This window comes from Gasterosteus aculeatus, chromosome 2, assembly GCF_964276395.1.
Source record: "Gasterosteus aculeatus chromosome 2, fGasAcu3.hap1.1, whole genome shotgun sequence".
NCBI lineage: Eukaryota > Metazoa > Chordata > Actinopteri > Perciformes > Gasterosteidae > Gasterosteus > Gasterosteus aculeatus.
The window spans coordinates 18,506,381-18,523,386 of record NC_135689.1 but is presented as its reverse complement, the minus strand read 5'-3'; the positions used below and the strand labels follow the sequence as shown (position 1 = coordinate 18,523,386).

Here is a 17,006-nt window from a genome sequence, read left to right as displayed (position 1 = left end):
CTCCGAAATCAAGTATCATTATCTTGGCACCACTACGGTATCTGAGGAACTAACTTAGATGCAGTGGGATGTTGCAGCTGTACCTCAGATCTTCAATAAGCTCCATTAGGGTAGTGACAGCTACGGCAGTGGCGTTGCGGGCATTGACGATTCCCCGAGCCTGTGCCAGTTTCTCCTCCAGGTCCCTGAAGGCCTTCTCATAGACCCCAGTGAGCCCAGTGGTCTGAATCTCATGGGCCCGCTCTGCCAGAGTCTTGGTGCGTACTGCCAGGTCCTGATAGTGAGACGGAGTTGTGAAGATAAAGATTGTGGTCATCGGTTACTCCATGTTTCACGTTTAGCCTCTGCTGACTGAGGATTATCAGACCCCCTCTACCTGCACAATGCGATCCCAGTCCCCGAAGCACTTGTGACAGGGCTGACAGTTGGGGAAGTGGCCAGAGAAGCCTCTGGCACACTGGTCACAGCGCACACCGGACACCCCCTGTTGGCAAACACAGTGGCCGGTCACCCGGTTGCACTGCGAGGTCTCGATGCCTCGCCAGTCGCAGTCGCAAGCTGAAGAGGGAGAAAAAGGCAGAGGGTGAATATGAATTATGAGACCATCGCCTAAATTCCACATTCATGCAGTCTATAACTAAACTTGGATGAAAGTATTCACACTTTTTATTAATTTCATGATTATTCACAACATAAATTGTACAAAATACATTATTTAATTATAGATTAGTGCCTGCATGGGACCACAAGGTTTTCCATTCTGATTGGTACCTGTTTATGTTGCTTAGTTTGTTTTCTAGGAATAGAAAAAGAACTGGCCTTTCGTCCTTGCTCCAGAAAGCCAAAATGCCCAACTTGAGGTTTCAAAAGGGAAGTCCTCATGTCTATGAGAAGCATGCGTTGTGTCCTTGTGTATCTAACCTCTGCACTGAGTCCTGGGGTCTCCCCAGTAGTTCTCCTGACAGTCTGTGCAGGTCTTCCCGCCGAAGCCGTCGCGACACTGACACTTCCCCGTGAACTGCACAGAACAGAGCGAAGCACGAGGCGGCGGCGTGAATAGATGTGAGCTTGTAAGCGCTCATCTGGACGCGTCCGGCTCCCAAGCGCGCCCTACCTCATTGCACGCCGCGGTGACGGAGTTGTGGGGGTCACAGCCGCAGGGCTCACAGCCCCTCCCGCTGGCCAGGTTCCAGTGGTTGGGGGCGCAGTGGTCACATGGCAGGCCGATGACGTTGGGCTGACACTGGCACTGGCCGGACGCCCGCTGACACACACAGTCCTCTCGCTCCATGCACTGGCCGCGGTCGGTCCCCAGGAAGTTACACGTGCACTCTGAGGGGCAAAAACCGCCACGCGTCACCATCGTATTGCTTCCTCTTTTTTTTTGTTGATTTCATTGAAAAAGCAACTTTATTTTGTCACTCACTCCTGCAGTTGCGACGGGAAGCGTCGCCGAAATAGCTGCTCTTGCAGATGCCACAGTCGGGGCCCTCGGTGTTGTACAGGCATTTCCGGCACTGTCCGGTCTGCCTGTCGCAGGCCTCCATGTCGGACATGTCTATGTTGTTGTTGCACTGGCACGGCTGGCAGCGGCCTCCGGGCCGAGAGGGGTTGCCATAGTAACCCGGAGCACATTCCTCACATCGGGCTCCTGAATTGGGAGAAGGAAATAGAACTTCCAATAAGAAAGGAGACCGGATAAGGCGGCTTTTATTTGAATATCTTTGCCGTTAGGTGCGTGAAGTGCTGCAGGATTTCAAAAGCAGTTTTTTCAGGGTGCATAACATTTATGAATTATCAGCAGCACATTCAACAGGTTCTTGTTTTGTGTGATCATTAGGACCCTCCTCATTTTTGCCTGAAATGTTTTCCAGTAGATACTCGTATTAAACCCCCACTAAGGACATATGCTTGTTTGCACACGAGTGAACCCCACTAGAATTACTGCCTCTGGTTTGTACGCCTTTTGGTACAAGAACAACTTCGACTGGTTGCCAATCAATGTTTCTGTCGGATATCATGCCGTTTCCCACCTGACATTCCTGAGATTTGGACAAACCTAAAGTCAAACTGACCATTGACCTCCAAAATCAACAATTAAGTTGAGAGTACTGAGTGAAGCAGCTATGATATCCTTCAGCTTTTAAGGTACACTCTCTCTTTTAGTTCCTGTACTTTTAAAAACATTACGGTCTCCTTAATGTAACAGACAGATCATAACGACAAAGAGCATCGGATGGTACGCAGCCTCCTCCGTTGTGCGCTGTGTGGTTGGATTAATAGTTCAGCTAAAGCCTTTAACAGTATGCAACTTGTAGTCATGGAATGTGGAGAAGGTTTGCAAACGCCGTATCAAACTGCAGTAGCTTGCTGAACCAAGTGATTGGAAACTTCATTTTAGTAATTAATAGATTAAAACCTTAAATAGACATAAGGTGCTAAAATAACCCTCTGACATGCTGACTTTTGATGTTTTTAGCTAGCTGAAGGCATTTTGTTGCACAATGACAAGTTGTGCTCTCTCTCTCTCTGTACTATTGTATCTGTGCAGCTCTTATTTTACAGGAGATGACTGTGCGACTTCTCCCCACACACACAGATAAACACAAACAGTTTGAACACAAGCGGCAGAAGCCGACCTGGACTCAGAATCAAGCAACACGTGTATAAACACCTTCCCAATCTCTCCCTTTTTACTTTGAAGGGTACCTTTATATGATTGGAACACCACACGGTTTGATCGGATCTTTGGACTGGAAACGTTTACAAAGTCAAATCTGGCTTTTAAAATGTTTTCCCCGGTTACAATTTTGTATAATATTGTTATGTAACACAGGGGTCCCCAACCTTTTTCTCTCACGAGCCGGTTCCACGTTAGACAACACTTACTTATACCGGTCTTGAAGATAAACACAACTTGGAAAATGTCAGGGACAAGCACGTAATAAATTCGGTCATTTTTTAAAAGAAAATATTTTTTCAGAAAGAAAAAGTCAAATCTCTGCAGCCCGGTACCAAGTGGCCCGGTGGTTGGGGACCACTGACACATTGGCAGCCAAAGAACAGCCATAGAAATGGTTTGACGTTGTTCTTTGAGCCAGGTCTTCACACGTGGGCGGGAGTGCACTGTGGCACAGCAGCCTTGGTGGGGGAGGGGGGCACTGAAGCCATGCATTGGTAGAGTAAGTGAAGTGGAGGGTTGGTAGAAAATAGAGGAGGACTAGAAGGGACGGGGGTCAACCATCATTACTCACGCTTAAAAACGGTCACCCCGGAGCGTTTAACAATCCCTGTGCCAGTAAAACAGGGGAGGAGGAAGTTACAGGTTACCACAAACATTGTTCTTACCTCAGTGGAGCTAGATCCTTACCCTGGTCACTTAAGGGGGAACATTGGGGTTGTGTTACTACCAGAGCTGCTGGGGGGGAGGGACACCTCAGTGGCTGACATGAAAAGTCAACTTCATTAACAACAGGAAGCTGTGTCATTAACGATGGACTATGCAGGACGTATTGATAATAGGGATGGATATATGACCCTTCCTACAGCATCACCACTAGGTCAAACATGGCTCTCTAAACAGCCTTTACGCATCATAACGACTCTACGCAGCTGTATCAGGAAACAGCAGTGCTTTGAGCTAAATGCTAATGTGCTAATTATAAAAGTAATTATCATGTTTGCTGAATTAGCAAGTAAAATGGAGGTTGATGGAAATGTCATACTTTTTGTCTTGGGTTGACAATGTCTTTACAGGATGATGACGATGACATAAAAGAGCCCACTTTGGGGGGGTGGAATTCAAATTCAATTGCAAGAATACATTTGCATGCATTCAGTGTGAGCGAGAGAGAGAGAGAGAGAGAGAGAGAGAGAGAGAGAGAGAGAGAGAGAGAGAGAGAGAGAGAGAGAGAGAGAGAGAGAGAGAGAGAGGATATTGGCCTACAGTGAGTAAGCCTCTAGCTTTAGAAGACATCATCAGCCAGTAGAAGGACTTTGGGTTGAGGCTTATCACAGATCTTATCTATCCTTTAGTTTTAGCTCCTCCTTGGACAAAACTAGAGCTAGGAACATAAATAATAGGAAAATATGAAATATTACCATTCAGTCTTATCTTTCTGAGTATAAAAGTGATCTTTTAGCTTAAGGTGATCCACCGAGGTGACATTTGGCTTGATAAAACACATCAACACACATTTCACAGATTTGACTCAGATGAAGTTTTGTAGTCTTGTTCGAAAACAATGACCCAAAGTGTGTCAGGAAGAGCAGTGTAATGAATCCGTGCTACTCTATGCTAATCTATAGAACATACATCACCCACGCACACACATCTGGGCACAGTGATAATGTCATTAGCATCCGCTGCGGAGGATTAGGAGGCGACGTATCGCAGAAAGTACTGATGGGACGAACAGCACAAAAGAAGATCATACACATGTACACAAATACACAAGTACTTTAGTCTCACCCGTGTAGCCCTGGTTACAGTTGCAGATAATTTGTCTGTCACGGTTGTCCTGGTAACAAGACGCAGCAAAGTGGCGTCCGCTGTTGGGGCCTTCAGGACAAGGGCACGGGCGACACTGAGCACTGGATGCTTTGCCCAAAACGGGGTTACCATAGTAACCATTGGCACACCTACGGAAACAATAGAGTAGAAAAAGAAATCATGTAATGGTATTCATACATGAATATTTTACTTTACTATTGTCTTTATACAATAAAGACCACAGGCAGCTCCACATGGAGACATCACCTGTCACACTTGTCTCCTCCGGTGTTGTCCCTGCAGCTGACGCAGGCTCCGGTCCGCTGGTCGCACTGGTCGGCGTGTCCGTTACACCGGCAGGGTCGGCAGCTGGGGAAGCCCCAGTGACCTGCCTGGCATCCGTCGCAGCGCTGGCCAAACGCTCCGGGCCGGCACTGGCACTGACCGCTAAACTTGTCGCAGAGTCGAGTCACAGCGCCTTCCAGGCTGCAACTGCAGGCTGGACCGGGGAGAAAAGGGACCACGAGAAACATGCATTCATTCATTCATGATTTTGAAAAGCGTGCACTGAGCAGTAGGGGGCGCTAGCAGCTCAGTCAAAGGCAGGGCCAATACAATACCAATGTTGTGTGAGATCAAAGAGTTTTGATTAGCTGTTGCAGTGTCTGCACATCGAGGCACCTGAAATATGCCCAATATCCAGCATATAACCAAGCCCAGAGTTTCCCACCTATGCAGCCTGAGGGTCCAAAGCCGTAAGTTCCTGGAGCGCACTGGTCACAGCGTCGACCTATCACGTTGGGCTTGCAGGCACATTGGCCCCCCCGGACGTCACACATGGAGCTGACGGACCCCTGAGGATCGCAATTACAAGCTGTCGGAGGACAGAGAAGAAAAGACATGAGGTCACTGAACCCCTCCAGTTGGTAACATCTTGCACAAAAAACAAATGCTGATATTGGGATAATGTAATATGAGTAATATATATATGTAATATAATGTTAGGTCACAGAACTATGTTGCATAGATTGATAGCTTCAAGTTGAACTGATTTTTTGCTTAGGCTGAGAAACGTCTACCCTTTTGACCGATATTCCAAATTCCACACTTTTAAATGTTTAATAACGCTTACTGCACTAATCCGAATTAACTGCATTCAAACAAGGCACGAGAAGGTGTTTTTCATTCACCTAGAGCCCCGTCATTAATGATGGCCGACATGCTGAGGATGAGCTTGGCACAGGTGTCAGTCATCATGGGGCGTGTCACACTCTTCGCCCCCTCGCGGCAGCGGTACCGCTCATAGGCCTGCTTCCTGCTGCTGGAGGCTGTATCGCCTGCGTTGAACATCTCCATGGAGGTGTGGCGCGGCATCAGGGCAATCTGGTGACAGTCAGGATGTGTGAATAGGAGAGGGGGGTGTTTGTGCATTAACATTTGAGAGAAGTGGAAAAATAAACTCCTCTCACAGAGTCCATGAGGAGGAGCGCCTCGGCCGCTCCGTGGAGGATACTGTTGGCATCCTGGTAGCGTTTAAACTCAAAGCGGAGGGTGTAAGTCACACCTCTCTCCAGACACACAGCCGGAGCAGGGACCACAAACCTGGACAAAACAGTCAGCAGCACACAGTTAACGTCCAGCAATCCTGCGTGTGTGTTTGTGTTCTTGCTCCGCAGACCTGGCTGCAGCCGGCAGGGAGACGGTGAGTCGGTCGTCATCTGGAATGGTGTTTCCACACGGGCTGCTGGTTGGAATCGGCCCCGGACGGATCACTGTTATTTGCACATCCTCCCAGTCTCGTGGCATCTGGGTAGATAAGAGTTTTATGGTTATTATGCAGTCAGGAGCGTAGCCATGATATGCTTTATAGTCACTAAGTAACAGCTTGGCGTGTGAGGGGAAATGCTTGGGGAAATGTTCTCCTTTTGAAACACGCAAAACCAACATGTTCGTTTGAGTCACTTGTAAGGGGACATTCGTCAGTACATGGAAATGAAGATCAATACCTCTTTATAAAACCTTTCGGTCATGAAGGTGGAGCCAGGAGACGGTTAGCTTAGCATTATCATTGGTGAAATTTACTGTGACAAGACGGGACACGTGCGGGACTATATGCTGGCCGGTTTCAGTGACTTTCTGGACATGTCTCATCGATGGGAGACTGCCCAGAAACAGAACCATCAATAAAAGATATGGAGTGGACTCATTCACCACCTGGTCTTAAAAAGAAATTAGGAAGACATTCAACATTTAACAGAAAAAAAAGTCACAAAACGGTACAACTGCTTGGAGGAGCCCATGAACCCAAACACACAGACCTGTGTCTCATAGCGGATAAGCAGCTCGTACTCCATGGAGTAGGGGATGTCAGCGATGAGGAACTCCAGGGTGCCGCCCTCAGGTACCCGGGCAAATCCACTGCCCGTCCACGTAGCGGGGCGACCCGGCTGGTGCTCCCTGGTCTCGGGTGTACAGCCCTGAGAATATACAAGACGTATTCAAATATTGTTGTGGATATATTTCCATACTAAAGCCACATAATGACTCGACAATATTAAACGTGCGCCGAGGAGGAATAACGGTGGGCTCACCTGCCCCATTTTGGCCGACTCAGCCTCATACAGGAAGTGATCCAGGGCCATGAAGAAATATCTGGACTCCACCTGCGTGCACTGGCGTCCGGTCATGTGACTGCGGCAGCGACACTGACCGCTCTGCATGGAGCAGCTGCAGCGAAGACATAAATAGCATTGTTATTTCACAGGCCGCTGCCAATTACAGCTCAGCGCTAACATCAGCATGCTGACACGACGATGTTTATCGTAAGGCTTGGCTATGTTCACCATTTTAGCACAGCATGTTGTATTGAACATACTGAGCTGGTAGCAAAACCTCTAAATGATTTCCTTTACTTTGTTATTGTAATTGATACTTGCTATATGGGAAATAAATGATTGCACTTTTATTTTATGGAAAAACATATTGGCATTAGATGCATTATAAGCATCTTAAAGCAAATGTTAGGAAGTTAAACATGGAATAATACTCTCTTTGCTATTTATTTTATGTTGTTTTACAGGAACAAATACCACGGCAAAGATAATCCGTAATATGGGACCGCCAATGGATCGGTTCATGTCTCAGGGAATAAGTTTAACAAATGTAGCAAATGTCAATCGAAAACCCCGAAATGACAACCTCCTGGTGGCGCTAGAGGGAAGGTCAGGACATCAACAAAGTCATGAGCTTGAAGCGGCGGGTTAATTGCTGTACAACATTCTACATCAATGGACCTGCTGAGAAATGTCATTGACTAGTTGGCTAATAAAATACTAAATGTCATTTTCCATTATCAGACATGAACTTTGAATGGAGGACGTCAACAACATGATGAATCCACCAATACACTGATACGACAACAGGTTTAAAAATGATTGCTCCCAGGGAGAAGGTGGAGGCTAATGAATCCCAGGGGGACACACAACGGCCTGGTGCTTCTCTGGTGACCTACGACCTGGGATTAGAGCTACGGCGTCACTCACTGGTTGTCCAGAGCTCCTCCGACATCACACTCGCAGCCTCGGCAGCCGTTGAGGTCGTGGCTCAGGGCCCAGTGCTCCGGCTGGAAGCACAGAAGGACAGACGGAGGGCGGAGTGACTGACGGGCAGAAACAGGCGAGCGCGCGGTAGACGGACAGCTGAACCGCGGGCTCCGGGCAGACGCCATATTACACAGTCAGAAGGGAGCTTCTGCGCGGTTTGTCACAAGTCTGAGCCAATAAAACAACATTCATGGCTTGGGGGCACAGTCCCACGTTCAGAAGGAGCTTAACATTGTTACAGCTGGGTATTATTTGCAGTCAGCGATTTCACATTGGATTTGAGGTATTTTAAGGGTTTTGGGAGATGTATATGTACTTTGCTAAATGTTGTGGTTTCTCCTTTAATGTCGATCAATCCAGTTGAAGTTCGTGGTCTGCTGGTTTTACTACGAGCCTATGAGCTTTCACAGCTATTTGACATTTTGTCTTTAATGTCGTTAGAGAAGCACATTAGTGTTTTTCTATGTGCGAGTGGGTATTTTATGCTGATAGTTTCTCTTTATTTCAAATACACTTTACCGCACAGTGACAGAAAGAACTTTACTGCGAGCTTTTTTCTTCGATGTTGATTACACTTTCCCTACTTAAATGAGGCTCATCGGAAGACAGGATCCACTTTCGGACCCGGTCCGGGCCCTGACCATTTTAGGGCTGCCGTAACCCACACCAACTGGACAAGCATCAAATCCCCGGGCTAAACTTAGGCCCAGTAGCTCACATTCCTGCCTACACTAATCCTCACTGAGAAGGTTTGGGACAAGAGGATGAATCATAACAGGGAGCTGATCTCCACCTAAAATCTCTCAGAAGGACGATTTAAAGCAGCACTAATTAAAAAGTGAAAAGAGAAAGAGAAAGTCATGGAGTAAAATGAATGGAATTGACATTCAATGCTTACTAAACTTATTGTATCATGTTACGCTTTGAACATTCCACAAAAAATGTCAACAATGTCGTCCAGAGGTTAGAAAAAAGCACGCAAGGGAACTAGAAGCCATATCTACATATCCCAGATCCTCTTAAGACAGAAAATAAAAGCAGTTTCTTGTCCTTTCTTACCAAACACTGGTCACAGCTGCGTCCTGTGACCAGCCGCTTGCAGAAGCAGTCTCCACTGACCGGGTCACACTGGGAGCTGCCGGACACTGTCCCCCTGTGGTCACACTGGCAGGCTGGTGGCACACGCGGAGGGAGAAATAAGCCAGCTTCCACAGACCATCTTTTAGTTGTGGCACGCTGAAAAGCAGCGCCTCCGTTCATGTCGACAGGGACCGAAATGGTGTACTCACGTTGGCAGCCCTGAGGGTTGTGGGGGCTCAGCCCGAAGAAGCCGGTCTTACACTTGTCGCAGCGCGGCCCCTCCACGTTGGCTTTGCAGCGGCACTGACCCCCCACCAGGCCGAGGGAAGGCTCCGTGTGGCTGTCGCACATGCCGCCGTTCTGAGAGCCGTCTGGGTCGCAGTCACAAGCTATGGGAGAAACGGGGGCCGGGTGAGCTAATTATATATTATATCGTTCCACGAGCTCCATCAAACCTTCACAAATTCTTCATATCCTGTAGTCTACTTCAACTTGCAGTAAGGGATTCTTTACAATTGGTTTGCATGTCCTTATAGGTAGTACTGCAGTGGAAATACAAGTTTAGTAAAGCAGTTTGACATGTTAGGTAAATGCTGTTTGGGCCTCTGCTCTAAAGTTAGAGTGATAAATCTGTTCGGAAACAAACACATACTCACCGATGCAGACCTGGGGGTCCCTGGTGTCCTTGACGGGGTCTTTGTAGTAGAAGAGTTTGCACGTCTCGCAGTTGCGTCCCATGGTGTTGTGCTGACAGTCGTCACACACCCCTCCGCTGAGGTTGCCCGTGGCCAAATACACCGCCATGTCAAAGTGGCACTGGGACGAGTGGCCGTTACAGTTACACTCTGCAAAAAGGGACATTTCAATTACATCAGTTACTGCTGACCTGTTGCTATTCTGTGGAGTTTTTTTCCCTCCTTTCCCCGTGTGTTTGCCCCCTCCTCTGTACGCACTCTTGCAGGCGTTGGTGCTGCGACCCTCGGCCGGCCTCCAGGGCAGGTCGTTATGGAAGTCGTCACAGCGCTCGCAGTTTAAACCTTTGGTGTTGTGGTTGCAGACGCACCTGCCATGGACCTTCAAGGGAGAAAAAGAGGGCATTCACATCCAGTACGCCAATTGAACATTCTAGCAGAAAACCTGCAAAAACTGCACGTGCCCGACTCCACCTGCAGGTGGATCACAGACTTCCTGTCTGACAGGAAGCAGCACGTGAAGCTGGGGAAACATGTCTCAGCGTCTCGGACCATCAGCACCGGTTCCCCCCAAGGCTGCGTTCTTTCCCCTCTGCTCTTCTCCCTGTACACCAACAGCTGCACCTCCAGCCACCAGTCCGTCAAGCTCCTGAAGTTTGCGGATGACACCACCCTCATTGGACTGATCTCTGGTGGGGACGAGTCCGCCTACAGGTGGAGGCTGACCATCTGGTGTCGTGGTGCAGCCAGAACAACCTGGAGCTCAACGCTCTGAAGACAGTGATGGTTGTGGATTTCCGGCGGAAGAGAGCCCCACCCTCCCCCATCACCGTGTGTGACTCCCCCGTCGCTATCGTGGATTCCTTCCGTTTCCTGGGCTCCATCATCACCCAGGACCTCAGCTCCATCACAAAGAAGGCTCATCAGAGGTTGTTCTTCCTGAGGCAGCTGAAGAAATTCAACCTGCCAAAGACGATGATGATCCACTTCTACACGGCCATCATGGAGTCCATCCTCTGCTCCTCCATCACCGTCTGGTACGCTGCAGCCACAGCCAAGGACAAGGGCAGGCTGCAGCGTGTCCTCCGCTCTGCAGAGAGGGTGATCGGCTGCAATCTGCCGTCTCTCCAGGACTTGTTTGCCCCCAGGACTCTGGACCCGGTCACAGACTCTTTGAGCCCCTTCCCTCGGGCAGGAGGCTGTGGTCCATCAGGACCAAGACCTCCCGCCATAGAAACATTTTTTTCCTGTCAGCAGTTGGTCTTCTGAACCAAGTCTGTCCCCCATTGACCCAAATACTTCATCCCCGGAACACACAGTGGTTTTAACGTACTTATCTGTTTCTATTGTTAATTCTTTATTCTTTATTTTACTTTATCTGATTTCATTCTTATATCTTATTCTTATATTGCACCAATGCAGTCAAATGTCTCTATGTGTAACATATGTGGCAATAAACGGCCTCTGGTTCTGATTCATCTGTGATGTAACTGAAGCCGCTCACCATTCCTTCTATGTCGTCCCGGATGCCGACGATGGGCGCGCACTCCGAGGCGTGGCCGTAGCAGAAGCAGTTCCCGCGTACCACGAGCTCGTACATGGCGTAGTAGTACTTTTCCTTGATTTCATCTCTGGGGTCCAGCAGGTTGTCTCCCAGCGTGTGCAGCTTGGTGAAGTTCACTCTCAAGTTAGTGATCTTTAGCTGGTCTGTCGGTGAGAGGACACAAGGAGAACATGTGAGGGGTCAAAGAGGTTGTGTGGGTTAACGAAACAGACAAATGCAAACCCGCGCAATACAAATCCATTTTGCACCAAGATGTGTGGCAAAGCATTATGGGTAAACAACAGTTAAGGCTCTGGATGGTCACAGGATTAGTTGGTCAACGTGTGGTTAGTTGAACAAGGATTTGCTAATAAGAGTACTTGAATGACCTCTAGAATCATCATATGAGCTTGTGTCAAACCGCAGATCTGTAATTGGTGTACGTTGTATTTCGTATCTTTATATCTATTAAAGCAAAAAGATTGAAAATTCATGAACACTGATTTGTTCAAATCAGCTCGTACAGTGCAGCTGTAAGCCACACCCTCTCCCACCTGCCAGCTGTGCTGCACCGACACACCTCAGTATTTAAACTGACCCCGACTCGCTGTGTGTCTGTCCTGCTGCATTTGGTTGTTTCAGAAATTCTTCCAGAGGCACCGAAAATTAATGGGCTGTTGAAAATGTTCTAGACATCCCACGTCTTTATTTTAAACTATTTGGAAGGAGTTCCTATTAGAGAGAAACATGACTGTTGTGTCTTTAACGTTTGTCTTTTTGTCATACGTAAATGCAAATTTTAATAAAACTTTTCTCGTAAAGCATTTAGAAACACTTTAGATGAGAAAATGGGAGAAAATGATACAAGAAACACATACCACTGTCATCATCCACACGATGAATATAATTATAAACTAACTGACTATGAAGATTTATAATTTGACAGTAGAGCAGCTGCGTTCAGTCCTCTTTCAGCTCACCAAAAAGGGACATAACATTGAGCGTTTTCATCTTCCTGTCATTTTTAAATCACACTGGAGTTGAAGGCGCGACGCTTCCATAAGATGGATATAATGTTCCACGGGATGCTTTATTTTCGTCGGCCCCTGCTGACTCTTATCTGCGGTAATAGAATCCCTCTCTGACAGACAAGCGCTAATCCCTCCAGCTCCGCTGCACCACAGCGTCTGCTTCTATCCAGACGGGCAGCGTCAGCAGACAGCAGGTCCTGTTCCAGCGTACTCATGGATGTACAGAGTAGGATTGTTTAGGGCTCCCTGAACCTCCTTAACATGTTTCCCCTCAGGCTGCATAGCTACGGTTAAAGTCAGGGCTGTGATGTGACTTAAGGCCCGCCGGTCAAAAAGAAGGGAAAACAGAGAGGTGATACAGAAATAAATAAAGAAAAAAAGAAAAAACTACTGGAATATATTCTGGAAAACAGTAAATATGCACCGCTCAGCTGAGGGAGGACCGGGGTCTCCATGTGGGTCGGTCTCGGCCAAGATATGTAACAACGAGAAGAACAAGACGACCTCTGCCGCTGCACAGGAAGGCGAGCTCGGGTTTCAGGGAAAAGCTCTCATGTCCTGCCAGTCCAAACACGAGGGCCGGGACAGTGATGCTGTGTGGGAGAGAAACAGCTGCTTTTCACATCTTCCACGCAGCGGGGCCACGTTTCTCGCCCCGGAGAGACGGGCTGTTACTGTCCATAACCAGCCACAGCTGGATCGGACCCAGACAAATGTGTCGGCCCGACTTTGATTTGTGGTGACAAATGTGATGACGGCTCGCAAAGGAAAAGCGTGGCGATTTATGTAAAAAAACATTTCTTAAACACGGGATGCTTTTCAAAAGATAAAGTATTGACAAACCCATCGGCTAATTGTGACACATCCTCAAGGTGTGACCGGTTCATCCGCACAGGCGTATATAAACTAATCTGGCAAGATTACGTTTTGCGTTGCAGGTGCTTCTGATCTTCCTCTTTCTTTCTAAAGCGAATAAGAGAACATTTGTGGCATGAAAGCCTCGAGGACCGGCGTTGCAAGGGGACACGCTGTCTACTTCGCTACTCCAGCTGCTGAGGTAGAGCTTCCCTACCTGAAAGAGCCTTCGGAATGCAAACATTAACACACTGACATGGACGCTCTGAAACGTAGAGGGGATTTCCTTTTTGTTAAACGCAACCAAAACGCTGTTGGAAATGACTTCACTTGACTTACTCTGGATGCTCGGGCTGTATGGATCCTCGATCCTGATGGATGGATCCAACACTCTGTAGATGACCTAGACCAGGGACACATATTATGCACATATTACATATTTGAGGGACTTGACAAACAATAATCACACAGGAACAAAAGATAACAAATATTAAAACCTTTTAATATTATATTTATATAATAATAATATTAATATAATATTTTTAACACCTTTTTCCACCCAATCTGAAATGAAACAACTTACGTGTGAAATCTGGACAATAGCTCGAATTATTTTTCTCAAACCACTTCCTTCAATGGGTCGCTCACCTCTCCCCCCGTGGACGGCTCGATGTCGGAGTAGCGCGACTCACAGAGGACGTCGTTGATGTTACGCGAAGGACCCTGGGGGACTCCGGGGAAGGCGGCGGTGCAGTCGTGGGAAAAGTAGCGGTAGATCTGCCAGGTGCGACCAAAGTCTGCGGAGCGCTCGATCAACATGGCCGCCGGACGGAAGGTCTGCGAGAGAAGATCGCCGTTAAGAAGAAAGAAAAAGGGTACTATCGTAGCAAAATTCCTTTTCCATGAAAAACCGATGGAGCTCTCATCCCACCTTGAAGGTCATGATCAGGTGAGTGAAATGAAACTCTGCTTCCAGATCCAGCTGGACGAAGACGTCCGACTTTCCTGGGAGAAGAAAAGCGACAAAGAGCAAGAGGTTCACAAACTTTTTCCATGTATTCAGAATTAATAATGCGCTTTCTCTCCCACAGTGAATTAGAGCTGTGGGCAGCAGGGGAAGTGGCGCCCGTGCTTCTGGCATCTGGAGGAGAAACGGCAGCCAGTGTTGGCAGGAGAAATGTCGGAGCACGTCGGAAAGGCCACTTTACAGCACAAAGCCAAGAGAAATTTCCAATTCTAATACCAACACACACAACGAGCAACCAGGAGGAGAACTTTGTGTTTTACATCTCAACACTGAAGATCACTTCTAAACGTATACTCATAGACTTAACATGTACATGTACTTCCTACCTCGTGTGTGTGGCTCTCCAAGGACTGTAATAAATCCAAACTTATTTATTTTGGCAAAAAATAAAATAACAATTTGAGACAAATTGCTAGCTTGGCAGCTGTTAGCGTTAACAATGGCCAAGATTGTTGTTTGTGATCATCATAATAACTTGGGGGGCCCCGAGAGGACGGGTTCGATCAGTTTTTGATGACTTGATTTAACATTTTGTGTCTAGAAAAGTGTTTCTAGCGAGAGCAGAGTTGTCAACACTGGGCTGGGTTTAGTGGGTGGATCGGGGTCTCTGCTTTCCATGGCTCTAAACTAATGATTTAAACACAAACCCATGGTAAAGCTTTTTAAAACGCCCAATTAAATAGAAAAAATTCAAAATAAACTAAAGGAGAATTAATTTTAACGCCAACTCAGTTGTGTGTTGTTTTGTCCCTCCACACATCCATGTGTCCTGGGTCCTTCTTAACACTCTGGCCGGTGATGACAGTACCTATCCTCATGAACAGACCGTTTCTTTAAATCCGATGGGTCAACCTCCCAAACTAGATCTAGTACACATAGACAAAACGCCTCCGTGGTCAACTTCGAATGAAAAAGAGTCAGCTAAAAAATGCAAAATACAAAGGGTGAGAAGTTAGTTTGAATTTGTAATGGAAACACACTCATTCTGCCATAGAAGGCCCTCATTTATGCCTCTGATCCCATGAAATTGTAATTCCAATTTATATGTGCACACAACAAGCCCTCTGTTATCCATATCAAATGGCCGCACTGTGCCACCAGCACCACCGTGGACATGCCGCATGCAAAGATGCCATGGAAAAGCAGTAGCAACCAGGGGTAAAAATAGCCAGCACGCTTCCTGTCCCCCTTCTTCTTCTGTTTCTTCCCGCTCTATTCTGGGTGTGAGGCTGCTGTCATCGACAGCCCTCCGTTACGGCCACGCGGTTCTCACACACGGCAGAAACAAAGCTCTGCACGGGGCGCCGCAGTCGCCCACTGAGTGCTGAACACTCCCCCACCTTTCGCTGTACACTTCTCCTCTCCCCGTCGAGCCCCTTCCCTGTTTCCCGCCCCTCTCTCTCTGTTGAGATGCCAGAGCAACTCTGTTATTAAGCCCGAGCAGGTGTGAGTGTGTGTGCAAAAGTGTGAGTGTTAATGGCAGCAGCAATGCTGCTTTAAAAAGGATTCATGGCTCCCAGGTTCTTATTGCAAGTAGTGTCGGCACACTAGGATCTTATTCCTTTCCAGTTCTTCTCCTCTTTACAATTGGATCATTTGTTTTTCAAAATATCCACTATTTCATTATCCCTTCAAGTGAGAAGTCAACAATAACCACTTATCTCCAATCCTCACCATTCTCCGACTGCCACCAGGACTTCTTGCGGTGGGGTTTAAAGGTGGTGATGACGTTCTCTACCCGGTGGTTGATGGTGTTGTACACCGGGTCGTACGGCCGCCTGGAGTCACAGTCGAAACACTTCTTCTCATCCTGCGGTCGGGACCAGAAAAGTTCGGTGACTTCATGGCGACAAGGAGGAACGCACGGACCATAGAACGGTGTCACACGCGCGCACGCTGACCTGCAGGTGACTGACAATGCAGTACGGCTCTTTTCTCCTCATCCCGCATGTGGACGAGGCCTTCAGGTTCTTCTCCCGGCCGACCAGCAAGTCCCCCGTTGCTGGGTAACAGCTGCCCTGGGCACAGCCGTGGCTGTGGTCGGGCTCCTGGCCAACGGCGGTAGCCAGGACTGGAGGGAGGGGAACAGGACACACATTACAATTAGCAGGAAACAGCCGCGCAGAGCGGTATCGTCTACAATGAGAGCCCCCATTCAACAGGCCTGTGTTGGCATTTAGGTTATCTACTGATCATAGATATGGCATTAGGGTGGGGAGGGAGGTGCTGAGGGGCTGGAAGACTACAGACTTCCACACGCATCGGCACGGAGAGCTTTGTTCTTGTTTAATGTGAGATCACATGTGAGCCGTTTTTGGTCGACCTACTCGAGAATCAAAAAAGAATCGCAAAAACTAGTAAAGGTAGTTTCTGGGGTCATGAAGAGGCACATTTGGTCATAGCTCTTGGCGGGGGGGGGGGGGGGTACACCTTGTGTAGAAGGTCATGAGATACGCATGGCTCATTGAGCTGGAACCCTCCCCCGTGCCCCCCCTACCTCCTCCCGTGACTAGACAGCTACTGCTTGATCAAGAGCCGATTCAATGTTGAGACAACATGCAGTGGGAGGGGGATTATCTGCAGGATGCCCTGCAGGTTAACTGTGCTGCCCTGACAAGAGGCCCCGGCTACAGGGCTCCATATGAGAACCAGGCGATGCAGCGCGTGCAAAAGTCAACTAGGAC

At 47.9% G+C, this 17,006-nt stretch overlaps 1 protein-coding gene across 4 annotated transcripts in view; it reads right to left on the bottom strand.

Annotated features, from left to right (window-relative positions):
* lamb2 (laminin, beta 2 (laminin S)) overlaps positions 1-17,006 on the bottom strand; it is a 33,233-nt gene that overhangs the window by 6,300 nt on the left and 9,927 nt on the right. For 3 of the 4 annotated variants that reach the window (XM_040192545.2, XM_040192547.2, XM_040192546.2), the window contains 25 exons: positions 16,224-16,393; positions 15,997-16,132; positions 14,227-14,300; positions 13,944-14,132; positions 13,635-13,698; positions 11,371-11,573; positions 10,128-10,248; positions 9,831-10,019; positions 9,384-9,563; positions 9,154-9,266; positions 8,035-8,114; positions 7,084-7,219; positions 6,811-6,969; positions 6,171-6,298; positions 5,962-6,094; positions 5,683-5,875; positions 5,223-5,366; positions 4,760-4,991; positions 4,472-4,641; positions 3,255-3,290; positions 1,427-1,651; positions 1,115-1,332; positions 922-1,018; positions 377-558; positions 84-274 (listed from right to left, as the gene is read on the bottom strand). In XM_040192545.2, coding sequence (XP_040048479.2) covers positions 84-274; positions 377-558; positions 922-1,018; positions 1,115-1,332; positions 1,427-1,651; positions 3,255-3,290; positions 4,472-4,641; positions 4,760-4,991; positions 5,223-5,366; positions 5,683-5,875; positions 5,962-6,094; positions 6,171-6,298; positions 6,811-6,969; positions 7,084-7,219; positions 8,035-8,114; positions 9,154-9,266; positions 9,384-9,563; positions 9,831-10,019; positions 10,128-10,248; positions 11,371-11,573; positions 13,635-13,698; positions 13,944-14,132; positions 14,227-14,300; positions 15,997-16,132; positions 16,224-16,393 — 3,763 coding nt within the window. The remainder of the gene's footprint in view (positions 1-83; positions 275-376; positions 559-921; positions 1,019-1,114; positions 1,333-1,426; positions 1,652-3,254; positions 3,291-4,471; positions 4,642-4,759; positions 4,992-5,222; positions 5,367-5,682; positions 5,876-5,961; positions 6,095-6,170; positions 6,299-6,810; positions 6,970-7,083; positions 7,220-8,034; positions 8,115-9,153; positions 9,267-9,383; positions 9,564-9,830; positions 10,020-10,127; positions 10,249-11,370; positions 11,574-13,634; positions 13,699-13,943; positions 14,133-14,226; positions 14,301-15,996; positions 16,133-16,223; positions 16,394-17,006) is intronic. The other variant, XM_040192548.2, reaches the window with a different exon arrangement.